This window comes from Ochotona curzoniae, unplaced genomic scaffold (assembly GCF_017591425.1).
Source record: "Ochotona curzoniae isolate NIBS_2020 unplaced genomic scaffold, NIBS_Ocur_1.0 contig_48, whole genome shotgun sequence".
NCBI classification, from domain to species: Eukaryota; Metazoa; Chordata; class Mammalia; order Lagomorpha; family Ochotonidae; genus Ochotona; species Ochotona curzoniae.
The window spans coordinates 492,728-508,142 of NW_024466391.1; the positions used below are offsets into that span (position 1 = coordinate 492,728).

Below are 15,415 nucleotides of genomic sequence, written 5' to 3' on the forward strand. Positions count from 1 at the left end.
TGACATAGTCTCCCAAGGCCCAGGCGGGCCTTGCAGGTGATCCTGGTGCCTGGTCCCTGGAGACTGTGCCCACCTCGGTCAGGGTTTCACAGCGGTGTAGACATGGGCTAGCAACCTACCTAACTTCCCAGATTGCCGGTCTGCCTCTGCCAGCAAGGAACGGTCATGGCTCCTACACCATGGGGCCCCTGTGAGCTTGCCACACCGGGTCCTAGTTCAGTGCTTAGTGTGGTCCAGCGTGCCCTAAGCCAGGTGCAATTGAGCAAAGGTCTGCAGGTGAGCAGATGACCTGAGGCTGGACAGACCAGCTCCTGGAGGCAGCTCTGGGCCCCGGGAGCCTCAAGCCGGGAACGCTAAGACCGAGACAGGAGGCTTGGTGAGAGGCAGGGGGAGGGGACTCCGGTCTCACACAAGTCTGGAGGGAAGCCTGTGTGTGGGACGGCAGGGAGCCACACAGGTGCGGTCAGCAGGCCACATGGGGAGCGTGTTCCCAGGGAACTTTCCCCGGTGCTGCGGGAGGGATACGGTCCTTTTCCCCTGCAGTGAGACCCAGAGGATGACACGAATTGCTCCTGTCAGGTGTGTGGTGCTCAGACGGATCAGGAAGCGAGTGTAGACAGATCGGGAAGTGGAAGTGTGTTCTGACTAGAAGAACACAAGGCGTGCAAAATTGCTGGCAGCTTCCGGCTGCGGCCGTCGGCTGCGGCCTCTGCAGCCTGGCCTGCCCAGCCAGCCCTGGCACCTTGCGGTGGGTGCGGGCGAGGCTGTGACCACCTGTGCTGCAGAAAAGACGTGCTGGCTGCCAGAGACCACGTGCTGCACCAAGGCACTCTGGTTTCCAAAAAAAGGAGAAAGTCACAAAATAAAAAAGGAAGCTGTTTAAGCTTGAAACCTACCAAAGAAACAGTTGGCTGCCATTGTCGAAATGTTTTATAAAGCAACAGCAAAGCGAAAAAAAATTTTTTTTTAAATAAAAAAGAACCAGTCCCAGAGAACTGAGAGAGGGCCAAAAATATTAATACATGGGAACGCAACGAACCCTCCGTGAGCTCCACCACGTGCCGCCAGCCCTTGCTCTGCCTCTGTTCTTCCTGTTTGAAACCCACACTGAATCGCACAAGGGGAAGGAAATATGGGTGCCAGGTGGGCCCACGGAGTCCTTATTTCCAATATCAGAATGGAGAAGGCCCAGGGGTGGCATCTGACTTGGCAATTAAGGTGCGAGTTATTAAGGTGCGGCATCTGCAGCCCACTTGGATTTCATTGCTGGGGAGGTGCAGTAACGCACCCCCCCATGGGAGCACTGGGTTCCGAGCTCCTACCTTTGGTCTGGCCATGCCCTGACCGGGGAAGCAACTGAGGACGCCCTGCCTCCTTCCCTCCACCCCTCCCTTGAAAATAAATTTTACAAGAGAAAAGGGAAGTGCTTATCCCATCATTATCAGGAGCAGGTGTCTCGGACACCAAGCTCTGGCTGCCCCCTTGGCTTCAGCACCGGGCAGGGTGTGCTGCGGGCCCTGGCACTTCCTAAGTACCCTCTAGGGAGACCTGGTCCTGCCGGAGGCCACCTCGGATGAATCAACCCCTGAGCCGCCTCTGCCCAGCTCACAAAGCCTCAGCCACCCGGAGCGAGCAGACATGAGCTGGCGTCTTCACCAGGAGCCACCAAATCACCAGGCACCTGCTTCCACAGCCGCTCTGAAGCCCTGCAGGTGGGGGCTGGTGCCATCAGCTCCTCGCACAGATGGGGACATGGCTCAGAGAGGTCAAGCAAGCTGCCCAGGCTCACCAAGATGGCACACAGCAGAGCATGCACTTGAGTCCCTGTCAGACCTCAAGCCTACCCATCTCACCACAGTATTCCACCCAGGTCTATCTACAGGAAGCCCCAGGCTCAGGTTTCTCAGAATGGGCACAAAATGCCTATGCATTCAAACCCCAAACCACTCATCCAGCATACAGCCCCAGGCTCCTCTATCCTGAGGCTCGCTCTGCGTCACACTCTGAGACCACTGCCAGGAGCTGAGGTCACACCTGCACCCCTCCTGGAGAGAAGGCAGGCAATCATCCAGGTTCATCATGTCCAATTCTCAGCCACCAGGAGGTGGAGCACCTGTCATGGCTTGTAGCTGCTCAGCTAGAAGTGTTCTATCCTGCCCGGCAGGTCCCCTTGCCCTTCTCTTCCACACACCCCACGCCCAGGCCCGTTACAACATGATGAAGCCGAGAGCTCAAAGATTAAGTCAGCAAACTGACAGCACCCCAAAGCCCAGGATCCATGCAGGCGGTGTGTCAACTGTGGATCTTACTTAGGGTTCTTAGGGGATGGCTAAAACCAGAAGCCCACATGCCTAGCCACATTGGCATGGTGGCTGAAGGCAATGTCCCTCAGCTGCCAGTCACGCAGGCTCCCGGTGTGCTGGGGAGGCACCGCTGGCACCTGCAGAGCACAGGTGCAGCTGGGCACAGAGGGGAAGACCTGGGAGACCCCACATCCAACCAAAGTTACATGGTGGGAAAAACAAGGTTTGGTGGGAGAAGTTTCCAGGGCCAGTGTGGACAGAGGCAGCCCTTCCTGGTCTCTGGTGGTGGCTTCGAGGGTCTTTTCCCACACTCCGTGAAGCTTTGTACCCTTCCTTGCAGGAGTGTGTGCTGCTATTAAGGGTTTACATTGTGGCAGAGAGGGAGAAGGCCAGGTCTAGGGTATTTCCCCCAAGGTTCGCAGAACAACAGGTGAACCAGGAAGTGGGCAAAGGGTTCCACCCCTAGGCGAGGCCGGAGGGCCCCTCGGCGGCCCAACAAGGCCAGGCGCAGCGCCAAGGGCTCTGCGCGTCCCTCGTTGCTTGGCAACGGGTCTCCCAGACAACAAGAGGCGCGAGCCAGCGGGACTTTCTGATCCAGGAGACGCTAGGAGCCATGGCGCAGAAACTTCTCAGCACCGAAGCGGCTGAGCGCATGAACCTCGTGGCCCAGGACGAGATCTGGTAACGTCCGGGCGGGGAAGGCACTGGACGTGCGGCGGGGCTCACATGAAGGGGGCCCATTTGGCAGCCTCAGCTTCCCCAGAAGATGGTAGAGCGGTGGACCCGGGGTCCTGATGGTCAGAAGCTTGATTAGGGCGCGGGGCCACAGGACAGCTTTCTGCCTCTTCCCCCAGGCGTACCAGGAGGGCGAGAAAGGTGTTGCTTGGACACGGATGAGCTTCAGAAATAAACAAGGGGGGGATCTTGTTGTTTGCTCAGCTTCAGGGAGAAATGTGTGTGCACTGTCCCTTTTAGTTTTCTTGGATTTTTCTTAAAGTCATAGGAACTTTTAGTTTTAAAACAGGCTCGTTCTCTGCTCCAGGAGCGTCTAAGGGGCCTGCCGAGTGCTGGCACCACCCGCAGAGCTCTGAGAGTTTAGACAGTGGGGAGAGTGGCTGCCTTACAGGCACACACGCTTCAACCACAGCGAAACAAGGTCACTCCTTCTGATCAGCCCCTCTCCCGGCTGGCATCTGTCTCACCATTTCCTTGCAAACCAGTCTGAGTTCTGTCACATCTGTCCTTACGCAGGCTGTGTCACTAAGCAGCTTGTTTATATCATCCTGGAGATGGAAAGCCAGCATTGACAGGCATAGAATGCACAATTGTGAATTTCACAAAGTCCTGGTCTTTACCCAGAGAGTAGCATGGCAGGATCTGCTCCTGTGACCAGAAACGCCCACTCCTCCCCTCTACATCTGCTCTTACGGGTCTTTCAAGACCCAGGTCGGGCGGCCTCTCCCCTCCTTTGGGGACAGCCGGGCCTGCAAAGCCCACGGACTGTGCTGGCCATGTCCAGTGTGGTCACTGAGCACTTGAAATGCCTGCACTGGAGTGAGCTGCAAGTGTGAAGTACGCCCATAGATTTCAAAGCCGAGGTATTCGGACCAAAACCAAGACGTGAGGAAGATGGTTGGGAAAATCAGAGCTGGCTGCTCAGGACTCCCTTCTTCCATAGCAGCTTCCGGAAGAGGGGTGTTCCGTGAGTAGCTCCCACCCGTGCCTCACATCACGTTTGTACTGGGAAGAGGCACAGCGGGGCTGCTGGATGCTGGGGCAGAGGTGCAGGGCCAGCCGACTCCTGGGAGCCACAGGGTGGGGACAGGGGATGTGCAGGTGCTGATCCCCCGAGAGAAGAGACCAGATGCGCCCACAGGCTGGACTGTGACAGCCCAGCTCCTTGACAGGCCGCCGGCTCGGGGTAGGCTCAGGCCCTTGAGGCTCCTGAGGGAGGCCCCAGATGTCAGAGTCACCAGGATGCGGAGCGGCCCTGGCTCCACCCACAGAGCTGGCCGGACTCTCCCAGTCCCTGACATCCACCCGAGCCAAGTCAGAGTGCGTGAAGGCTGTGAGGTTCTTCCCCGTTTGCTCAAGCCTTTATTGAACATCACGCGGCCTTGGAACTTTCTTTTCCAGGCGATACCGTCTGAAAGCTGAATCTGAGGCACGGCACAACTGGGCCCAGAACTGGGGGTTCTTAACAACGCCCCTGGAAGAGGTGAGTGGATGAGTTGCCTGAACCCCCGTTCTGATGAGGTGTAGCATTGACAAGAAGAAAACGTGGGTGACGGCTGTGGCCCCTGGACCCAGGAGACTCCTTCCGCACAGCATTGAGCACCCACTGCATGCCGGACACGTGCCAGGCACTCTGTCACACCGGTAGCATGGCATCCACCAGGGGACATGTGAGGGTGCCAGGCTGGTCCCTCTGCTTCTGTGACCACATGGCATGAATCTTCCCATCTGTAGAATGGGCTGATGCCCCCAGGGGGTTTAGATGTAGATGGAGTGAGAAGCTGTGCAGCTCCCTCGCCAGGCTGACAGGGCACGAGTCCAGGAGGGACAGATCGGAGACACTGCTGCTGTCCTCAGAACTCCAGGACACAGATCCAGAGGTCTCCAGGGACCAGAGGGAGAAGGGCACCAGCATAGCTCACAGGGAGCAGTGGGGACTGGCCAGACACGTCCGCTCAAGCCAGGTGCCCTGGCCAGGTGCAGAGTCCAAAGACCACATGGAGTCCTCTGAGTCTCAAAAAAGCAGCTCCAGCTTGTAGGACACCAAGTGTTGGGGCGGGCGCGGGGAGAGCCAGCCCCGCAGACCATCCCGGGCCTGCACAAGATGAAGCCGCCTTGCCCAGTGGGGTGCGGGATCCGTGGGACCCTGCTCAGTGGGGTGCAGGAACCATGGGCCCTACTGTTCACAGTAAGCCCCGGGAGGTTCACACTGCCCCTCTGGCTGGGGAATTACACCATTTTTAATGAGCCCTTTTTAATTCTTAGAGAATTCTCCAATTTGACATTTTGTGCATAAAATGACTCCCTATTAATATGCACGAAAGGGTCTATATTAATGTTCCTCGTATGTAATTGCCTTGGTCTTTGAAAGAGTTCACAATTGCCTGAGAAATTAGAGGGCTGTGTCTCCTTTGGGGTCTGAAAGGCTGGTTCCGGGACCCTGCGGTGTCCCTGGATGGGAGTCACTCACATGGCTTGGCAGGGCAGCTGGGCAGGGGAGGGCAGCGGCGAGTCCAGCCGTGAGCTGAACCGCATAGGTAGGACTGCTGCCACCCGTTGTTGCATGCCTGCTTTTGTCACCTGTCACATGCACATTCCGAGTGCTGGTGGTCGGGATACGGTAACAGGAACGCCTCACCCAGCACAGGGGTTCCCTGAGGTCCAATGAAAAACTGTGAGGATTCTGGAATGGCTAGAATGGTAGCGATTCTTGAACTATCAAAACTGCTTGAGCAGGACCCTCGGAGCATGCCCCACATTGGGGACCTGGGATGGGTGGGAGGCTGGGTGGGGCTTCTCCCTTTGCTTCTCCTCTGACCCCAAATGCAGGGGAAAAAATGATGATATTAATGTGGAAACAATGGTCTTACCCACTTTCCTGTAGCCCTTGACCCTTTGTACCCTAATCAACTATGTAAGATTATAAAAAAATAAATAAATTTTGAAAAACATTTATGGGGATTCCTCCCAGTTGCTGCAGGGTGAAGCAGAAGCCGCTGCTCCCAAGGCCAAGGTCGAGCTCCCTGAACGCTTCCGCATCCGCCCCGGGACTCCCGTGCAGAAATACATCAAGGTTCGCAACGTCCTGTTGAGTCTGTCCAAGTGAGAGATACGCACTCCCAGCCATGACGCTGGGCCGCAGATGCACAGAGCCAGCTGGGTTGAGGGGCAGGGTTATACAAGGTGCCTCTTAAAAAGTGGAGGAAGAGGGCAAGATAAGTATTGAGGGGTGGGGCTATCCTGGAAGGCTTCCTGAGGAGGCGTCTTTGAGCTGAGCTCGGAGGGAGGGAACAGCATTCACTAAAAGCCTGAGATGGAGCAGGCTTTGGTGTATTTGGGGCACAGTAAGGGCTGCTGATGGGGCTGGAATGGAGACTGGGGCTGGGCAGGGGAGGAGTGGAGAGGTGGTCAGGGCCAGACCCCACTGGACCTCAAAGGTTGGAAGGAGAGGCAAGAACAGAAACCGAGTCGTGCCCACAGCAGATGCCACTGGAGCGTTCTATACAAGACCACAGGTAATGAGAGCTACCAGTTTTGGAAGCCAGTAGAACAGCTCTGGGCGGTGCGGCGGGAGTGACTGAGCATACCGGAGAGGACATACTTATTAAGATTGAAGTGTCTAAAGCTTGCCAGATATAATGTGAAAATTTTACAGACAGTTTGGATCAGTTTATTATCAAAGGAAGGAAATACGGGTTATCCTTGTGCACCTGGTCGCGTGACCGGGCACAGTCACACCCTGGGCCTTTGTGGTCATTCCCCACTCACCGGCTCACCCACAGCAACCTCTGCTCGTGCAGGGACCCTGCAGGGACCCTGCAGGGTGCGTGCCTGACACAGGTCACGGTCGTTCAGGCTGCATTTGGGCTGTGCCTACATGCTCGGACACATGAGCACCATGGACTCGGCCGAGCCATGCAGTCTGGGTGTGGAGTATAGTATGTGCCTTGTCCGGGTCTGTGTGAATGCCCAGTGGCTTTGTCAGATGTGTTCCCGTCATTAGCAGTACATGGCTGTATCCCACACTCCCGTGCCTTATCTGAGTGGGCAAGGGTGAGTCCTACAAGGTACCGGAGTTTGGCATCCTGGCTGACACGTTCCGGACCATTGTGAGTCTCAGCACGCCACTTGCTGGGGGCACTGCCTGCCCCATCTTCTGCATGCCAGCTATCTGTGCTCCCACACCTATCCCAGCGGCCACTGTGCACTAATTCTGCCTGCCCTCCCCAGGTCCTCCCATCCCCTCCAGTTCCAAAGACCACCCAGGGCTTCATCGGCTGGCGGTCAGGGGTGCCGGGCCTCAACAAGTGCCTGGAGCTGGACTATGAGATCAGGAGCTGCAAAGGGGCTTACGCCCGAGAGCTGGGCTGGCCCAAGCAAGGCATCCACTGAGTCCAGACACACAGTCCACCCAGGAGGACCGACTCCCCAGCGCCCTGGAGGACGTGTGTGCCCGTGAGATGTTGCAAAGAATCCAGAGGACACCTGACGCGTTTTTGATCCATCAGTGCCTCCCGTCTAGAATGTTCTCCACACCCCATGCTTTGCTAACAAGCTGAGTAAAGTGGATTCTCGGTCAGTCTTTTTCTCTGGTTTGTTTCAGTATCTTGGGAAGTTGTAGATTTTTAAAAACGTGATTTGATATTTTGGAGTATTTACCTTGCCCCTTTTTTGGGACTCTCAGTTGTATCCGTTCCCAGATCATCAAGCATGAGCCACTGACCAGGTGTCCCCTGTCCGCATAGCCCCAGGCAGCTCTTCAAGGGGAAGAGCACTGCGTAGGTGGGGTGGCTGCACTGTCTGCCTGCATCTGCACCCCGAGAATCCTCCCACAGTCCTGAGCCCTGGCCGCACCCCTTTGGCCAGCTTCTGCAGGGACCCCATGAACTCTGGGGGCACCAGGTGCCAGGGGGCAGATTTCTTCCTGCCTCTGGGCCATCTCCTGCAGGGTCTGAGCTCAGAGCAAAAGGGCCTCCCTTATTCCCCCGAGACCATCTGCAGCAGACGTCCCCAGGGGTCATTTGAACACGCAACCCGCCCACGCTCTGGGCACTTTTCAGAGCCAACTTCGCGGGGCTGAGGACAGAGCCACCCGCAGGTACATGGCCCCTCTGCCTCTCCAGTCCAGAGACAGGAAATTCCTGGTCTTTCACAGGCTGCCGCACACAGGAGCAAAGCCACAGTTGCCAGGAAATGTCACACTCGTTAGGACCTCAGGAGAGAGCATTATGGGTAGAGATTTGCTGAAATCCTAACCTCTGGCACCTGGAGAGGTCAAGTATGCTAGAAATGAGCTCACTGGAGGAGACTGGCAAGGAGGTCGTGCACAGAGCACCGTGACTTCCTACCGGCTGTGACCAACCCGGGGTGGAGGAGACACCTGCCTGAGGGAGGAGGCCCCGGGCATCGGAAGCAGAAATGGGAAGGATGTGTGTGGGGTGCTGGGGATGCCGAAAGCTGCCCCCGCCCCGTCCCAGGACCAGCAGAGGTCAGGAAGGCTTCTGTGGGGGCCCTGACTTTAGACTTCACCCCGCAAGGTGAGAAAGTGAGTGAAAGCCCCAGCCTCGGTGTCCTTGGCGGCACAGCCCTGGGAGCTGAATCCAGTCCCAAACACACTGCCCCATCTTCTGCCCCCTTGGCCACCTGCCTCTGGTCACGCTTTCAGCGACCACACCACATGGCCTCTTCCACTCCAGAGATGTCTCCCAGCAGCCGGCGGTGTGGAGCAAGGCAACTGAATGACCGAAGTTTGGCCAAGCCCGTCCCCACTTTAGCCTAGTGTTCTGGCGTGGCAGCGTCCCCTCAGTCAAGGCACCTGCCCTTGACAATGACCTTGAGCTTGACCTACTCTTTGTGCTCAGACGCCCGCCATGGAGAGCGGACAGGTCTCCAGCCCAGTGTGAGGGACGCGTTCCTGCCAAGCTGCAGACATGGGGCAGTTTGCACGTTGTCATGGGTGAGCATGTTCCTTGTCATTCAGAATCCCAGTAATTCTGGGCAGGTCAGCCAGGCAGTCCAACAGAAAGCTTCCCGGCCTGTCCTGACCCAGCTGGTGCATTCTGCTGCCCCACCCTTGCAGCGCCCACGCCGGAGTGGATGCTCCTGTGTTTAATTAACGCTCCCTCAACCACCTCAACAGACGTCTAAGCACGCTCGGCTCTCCTCAATGCACGGGAGTTAGAGGCCTCAGTCTAACCGACGCCAGAAAACCTCAGGCTGTGGGTAGATCTTTCATTCCCTGTCTCCAATAATGTATTCACCAACTAACCACAGAAGTGCTTTTATTTAAAGAAATGAAAACAAAGCAACAATTCTGCCAGGATCAGACTGCACAATTGTGAGCACAGCGCCTGACCCCCCCCACCCGAACCCCTTCTCTGGACTCTGAACCCCCTCTTTCTGCCCTCAACAATTTGAGCTGCACCCACGGGCTTTCCATGGAGCCCAGAGCGTGCCCAATGGCTGAGCCGAGAGCCCACGCGCATGGCCCTTGCGGGGAACGCCCACACGGATGGTCCTCGGGACCCCTCACCCTTGAGGGCTTCCAACTTGACATTTAATCTATGGAGGGCAACTGCTTTGGGGCCCATAAATGTCACCACATGCCATATAATACCACAACATATGACAGGTCCAGGGACTGGTGACCCTGCATATGCAGTGCCATTATCCATCACAGTGGTGTTCCACCCACTGGGCCCCGACCCACGCGGGATGCCCTGAGGTCGGGGACCCACAGCAAATCAGGAGTGCTTGAGCAGGATGGGGAGGGTGGGAGCAGAGTGAGCGAGGGCAAGACGCCGGCTCCCGGACACGGAGACACACCCTGGACTACATGTAGAGACCGCTCAGGGACGCTGGCGTTGAGGCTGCGACAGCCTGTCGGCTGCATGTGTCCTAAGCCCTCCAGCGAGCTCCAGCAGAAATGGACATTTGCTAGCCATTCAGCTCTGGAAATCATGTCTCCTTGGGCAGATCTGGGAACTAGGTCCCCCTTCTCACTTCGGCTAGTCCAACCACGCCAGCCTCTTCCCACACTGCACTTGGGTCAGCCCACACTGCTCAGCAGGGGCCAGGGCAGCAGCAGGAGGGAACAACCAGCAGGCCCTGGGACTTCATTCTTGGGGAGGCTCGGTCCTCAGGACACAAGGAGGCTGCAGCAGCCCCCGACTTTGCTAACTGATTGCATCAAGCAGCGTGGGGTGTCCAGGGGGAGATCCAAAGGCCGCCTGCCATGATTCTCTCCTTGTGTCTGTTATTCTGCCTTTTAAAGAAATAAGTCTTTAAAAAGTAAAATTAAATCCTTCAGCCTCCTTGCAGGTCATGAAGATTTTTTTTTCTTAAATATTTACTTATTTACTTGAAAGGCAGATGTACACACCCAGAGAGACAGGTCTCCCACCCTCTGGTTTACCCCTAGCTTGCCATGACAATTGGGACTGGGCTACGCCCAAGCCAGGAGCTTCATCCGGGTCTCCCACACAGGTGGTAGGGCTCCAAGCACTTGAGTCATCTTCTGCTGCTTTCCCCAGGCTGCCAGGGGGGAGCCGGAGCAGAAGTGGCTAGCCGGCACTTGAACCAGTGCCCACAGAGGATGCTGGCACCACAGGCGGCAGCTTTACCCGCTGTGCCTCAACGCCAACCCTCCCACCCCCCGAAACACATTGTCACAAAGTCCCTCATCGCCCCTTGTGCTTGGATGCGATGGTCAGCACCGTACTGCGACTTCCTGTGGGGCTTTTTGCCAAGACTACTTGGACATGCACTGGTCCCTGAGCCCTGCGAGGTCACGGCTGATGCGAAAACGAGGGAAAGCCTCAGAGAGTACAGGTGCCAGAGGACAGCCTGGGGTGTCCAGCCTGCCCACGGGCAGCACACGTGGGCACAGAAAGCAGAGAGGAGCACGGGGTCTCTCCTGAAGCCTGGCTGGGGACAGAAGGACACAGGGTTTCTTTCTGGAGTGCATGACAAGGTGATGGTTGCACATCATTCTACGTGCAGCCGTGGAGGTCATGACAGGGTCACTGCTAGGATCTCGGCCATCCGCCTTGCCAGCTGGCCAGGTGGCCGCACCCCCGATGCACCTGCCGATCGGAAGTTGTCTGGCCTCAGGAAAGCGGCTCCGGTGGAATCAGAGATAAAAATAAACCTGCAGAACGTTTGGCCAAAGCCGCCAGACGTGAAGAGAACATGCTGCATGCTTCCATTTATACAAGTGCACAAACATGACGCTGTGTGCTGGCAGGGACCGGGATCCGGGAGGGGCTGGTCACATGCAGCTGCTCCTGGCGGCCGCTGGCTTCACACACGTGTACAGTGTGGAAGACGCATGGCTCTGCCTGCACACCTGTGCACACCCTGTGTAACAGAAAACCTACAAACCCATCAAGTGTGCTTCATTCCCTGCCACGCATGGGCGAGAGGCCTGGCCTTGGCTTCGGGGTGCCCACACCTGAGGGCTGAGTCATGGGGGCAGGCCTGAGCATGCAGTGTGCAAATGCTTACCACAGCTTGGCTCCCATTCCAGCAGCAGGACCTAATTCCGCCGTGACCCCTGAGAACCACGAGGGGACTGAACACAGCTGTCACTGTCCACTCGGCCAGCCAGCCACCCAGGCATCAGGGGCCCCGAAGTCACATTGGCTCCTCCTGGTCAGACCGAGACCCTATGAGAAAATGGGGGACCACCCAGACCAAACCTGTCAGAGGGGCTCAGCGATGCAAGAGTAGAGAGCCAGCATTGGCCTGGGGCTCGGGAAGGTGCCCCGGGGCTTTCCTGGGAGAGTGGGGCAGTCCTGTGAGGGCAGGCTGAGGCCACTGCCCCTGGGCAGTCACTGCCCCACTCCAGGCTTGAGCCCCGGGCAGCCCTGAGCAGGCCTCTGGGTCCCTCGGCTCACTTCAGGAGCCACAGTCGAGGTACCCATTGGGCTGACCCTCAGGCGGCCCTGTGGCCTCAGCAGCCAGCAGCTCAGCGCGTGACCCAGAGCAAAGGGCAGTGAACCAGCCTCTCCTTCCAGCAAGTACCAGCCCCCGGAAATCCCCGGAGCCCTGAAGCTGGGCACTGGGCTGCCCACTTATACAGACCCTGCAGGTGTGAAGCCAGGAGGCTGGCCAAACAGGGCTAGGGGTCCCCTACCCCACCAAATCCCCTTCCAACACAACCCTCTGCTACCACCGCCCCTCCCCTCCCTGCCTTTTACAGATTTGTTTGTTTGGGAAGTCAGAGTTACAGAGAGAGAGAGACCGTCCACCTGCTGGCTCATGCTTCAGACGGCTGCCATGGCTGGCAGGAAGCCTGACCAAAGCCAGGAGTGTCATCGAGGTACCCTGTCTGGCAGGGGCCAAGCACATGGGTTGATTTTCCTGCAGGTTGTCATCGGGGACCAGGATCTGAAGTGGAGCAGGCAGTGGCTTTACTTGCTAAACCACAACGCAATCCTAAGTCCCTTAGGAAGTGAATACCAGGAGAGGTGCAGCAGTTAAGAAACGGGCACACTTGGCACCCGCAGCCCCTACCAGCTGCCTGGATTGATGTCCCAATCCTAGGTTCCTGCTAAAGGGCACCCTGGTAGGCAACAAGTGACCCTTGTGCGTTTGGCCCCCTTCTGTCCCCCTAGGCGGCTCCAGTGGGTTCCAGGCTCCAGGCTTCAACCTCAGCTGGGAGTCCAGCTGGCAGGTGGGGGTTCTCCATCTCTGCCTTCCCAATCAACCAAATACACTAATAAAAGGGACGCACGAACAAAAGGGATCGGGCTGAGCAAACTCACGCTTCTTCCCGGGCTCACGCCCTAAGACAGGGAGGAGAAACAGCGCAGCGCACGGGCCCTGAGTGTGCCCCGCGCAGGCACCTGCTGGAGGGCTCAGCCCTGGGCCAGGCGCCTGCTACGCCCCGGTGCTGGGTCCCCCTTAAGGTGGGTCCCCCCGAAGGCGGCTCCCGAGGGACCCAGGGTCCCCGCTCAGGGGCTGCCTGGGCTCACGCCCCCTCACGGGCCTCTGTCCTGCTATCACCACACTTTAAATGCTGGTCAGCAGGGTCCCAGCTGCCAGGGACCCGGTTCCCAGCCCGCCTTGAACCAGAAGCCAAAAGACCATGGACAAGCACGAGCCCACGCCGCCCCCTGCCGTGCACAGAGTCCGGGCAGGGGGTCCTCTCCGCAGCCGGAACGGGGGAGACTCGGCTGGGAGCGCATGGTGGAAGGCGCCCGCGTCCCCCAAATTCCCCAGGCTCGGGCTTGGGCGGCTGCACAGCGTCACGCGCTGGCCACTGCGGGAACCGCAGCGTCCGCCGTCCCCATGGCAACCTCCGCGAGCCCGCAGCGGCCGAAGAGCCACCAGGATCGGTAAAATCTCACTCCAAACTCTCTCGCTGAAAACCAGCGGGGCTCCCACGGGCTGGGCACGGCAAGGGGCTTGTGCGCGTTTAAGGTGTCCCTGTTTATGTGTATGGTGAATTTTCTTTTTTCATCTTGTGATTGCATGCATGCACGCCGAAGTCACTGACATTGATCTCGCAAGTTGCAACCCCTGAGGTGAGGACCCGGCCGCCCCCTGCGGGTTCGAGTCCCCCTTAGATGGGACTCCCTCCTCCCCTCCTTTGGAGAAGCTTCTAGAAGCTGCTGATACCAGCAGGGAGCCCTCTGGGGTAGTCTTGGCCACACAGCTGGTCTTGGGCAGGCTGTGCGTTTGGAAAGTCCGCGAGTTAGGGCTTGTGCTGATTTGCAGCAGCCAAGAGCCCCGATGCAGTCCCGACATCCCAGCGGGTGCTGGCACTCCTGGCCATGACCCAGAAGGAGGGCAGGGCTCCCCCACCGTCCACGCAGCTACCCCAGCAGAGGCCCAGGCCAGGGTGAGAGGTGAGCAGCAGCTGAAGCCTGGCAGCCCCTGTCCTGCCTCCGCCAGCCCTCTTTATGGCTGCTGGCTTCTACTCCCCTAAATCTGACCCAGGTCCAGCAGCCGCTCCCCTGTCTTGGTTCTCCACCTGCCTGTGATTGGCATTCAAGGCCAAGGGCACTGCAGGACTGCCCCTTCTCCCATCTCGACATCACGTCAAATACCATGAGGTGTGCAGGTCCTGGGCTGGGAACCCAGTGTGTGCGGGGGCCGTGCCTCGGCAGCTGCCCCTCAGGGACAGGCGAGGCTGCTATGTGCTCCCGGACACACCTGCAGGCCACCCCCAGCAGCCCCTCACCCCGGGACCGCTGACCAATGACTCTAGAAGCCCCCATTTCTGCCGGGGGAGGCTGGCTGTGCCCCCGTGGGTCCCCAGCACCAGGAAGATACTCTGTGGAGGTCAGTGTCATTGGTCAGTGGGGACTGACGTCAGAGACCGCCTGGGTACAGGCTGCCCGGCCTGTGAGATGGGACAGTGATAGTGTCCGACTCCCATGCACCTTGGCTAGAGAGAGAATTCAGCTATGTGAACTGCAGTGTCGTCATGGGCCACAGGAGGAAGCTGTCCCCAGGTAAGGCAGGGGGCAGCTGGCGTCCAGGCCCCCCAGCCCTCCTCGTGGGCCCGGGGGGCCCAGTTCTCTGCATGGTCACCTGTGCCTCAGGTGGCATATGGGACGGACGTCCCCCCCACAGGACACACTGGGCCCATTCTGGTGCCTGCGGCCGGAGCAGCGGCTGGCCTGGGGGTAACTGGAAGCCAGTTTGTCAGTCTCACTGCTCGTACAGGAAAGCCTGACTCTCAGAGGAGCCCAGGGTGTTCTGAAGGTCATGTGTGCAGGGCAGACTTCACCAACTCGGGAGATGGCATACAATTTCTACAGAAAGCATCTTACAACTTTATATCACACACAAACACAGGCGCACACAGCCGCCCACGTCTCCACTCACTGACCTGTGCATTTAGGGACGTGGTAGTTTTGGGGTCCCCTGGGTTTCGTGGGACACTCGCACCAGGAGACTGTGAAGGACAGACGGCCGGAACATCCATGAGGTGGACCACAGTCCCCAAGTGTCCACGTCAGCGTCGTGATGGGCATTTTGTGAGTATAACTTGAGATGTTTACTTTCTATTTGGGAGGAGAAGAGACGGAGACAGAAAAGCCTCCACCCACTGGCTCACTCAAACGACCACTCAGCCACGGCTAGCCAGCTATGTCCCGGGCTCCCGTGTGGGCGCAGGGTCCCGCTGTCTACTGCTTTCCCACACGCGCCAGCAGGGGGCTGGATGAGAAGTCAAACAGCCAGGACGGAAGCTTAGCCCACTATGCCACAAAAGTGCCCACTGCTTTTAAGTAAAAGCCATTGTCCTGGGTGACCTGGGTGGCCCTGACCCCATCAGAGCACAGGCCTTGGGATCAGGGCTAAGGTTCACTGAGGAAGGAGAGTTGTCATCTGTGGACACAGCTCGGCCATGCCCAAGAGGGCTG

The 15,415-nt window shown here is 58.1% G+C and overlaps 1 protein-coding gene across 1 annotated transcript; it reads left to right on the forward strand.

The window, feature by feature from the left end:
* The first annotated feature begins 2,889 nt into the window (after nt 1–2,889).
* CUNH20orf85 (chromosome unknown C20orf85 homolog) lies at nt 2,890–7,615 on the forward strand. The gene is made up of 4 exons (XM_040988195.1): nt 2,890–2,984; nt 4,440–4,521; nt 6,010–6,111; nt 7,269–7,615. Exons 1-4 carry the CDS (start codon nt 2,917–2,919, stop codon nt 7,428–7,430), a joined length of 414 nt encoding a protein of 137 aa, XP_040844129.1. The 5' UTR covers nt 2,890–2,916; the 3' UTR covers nt 7,431–7,615.
* The last annotated feature ends 7,800 nt before the right edge of the window (nt 7,616–15,415 follow it).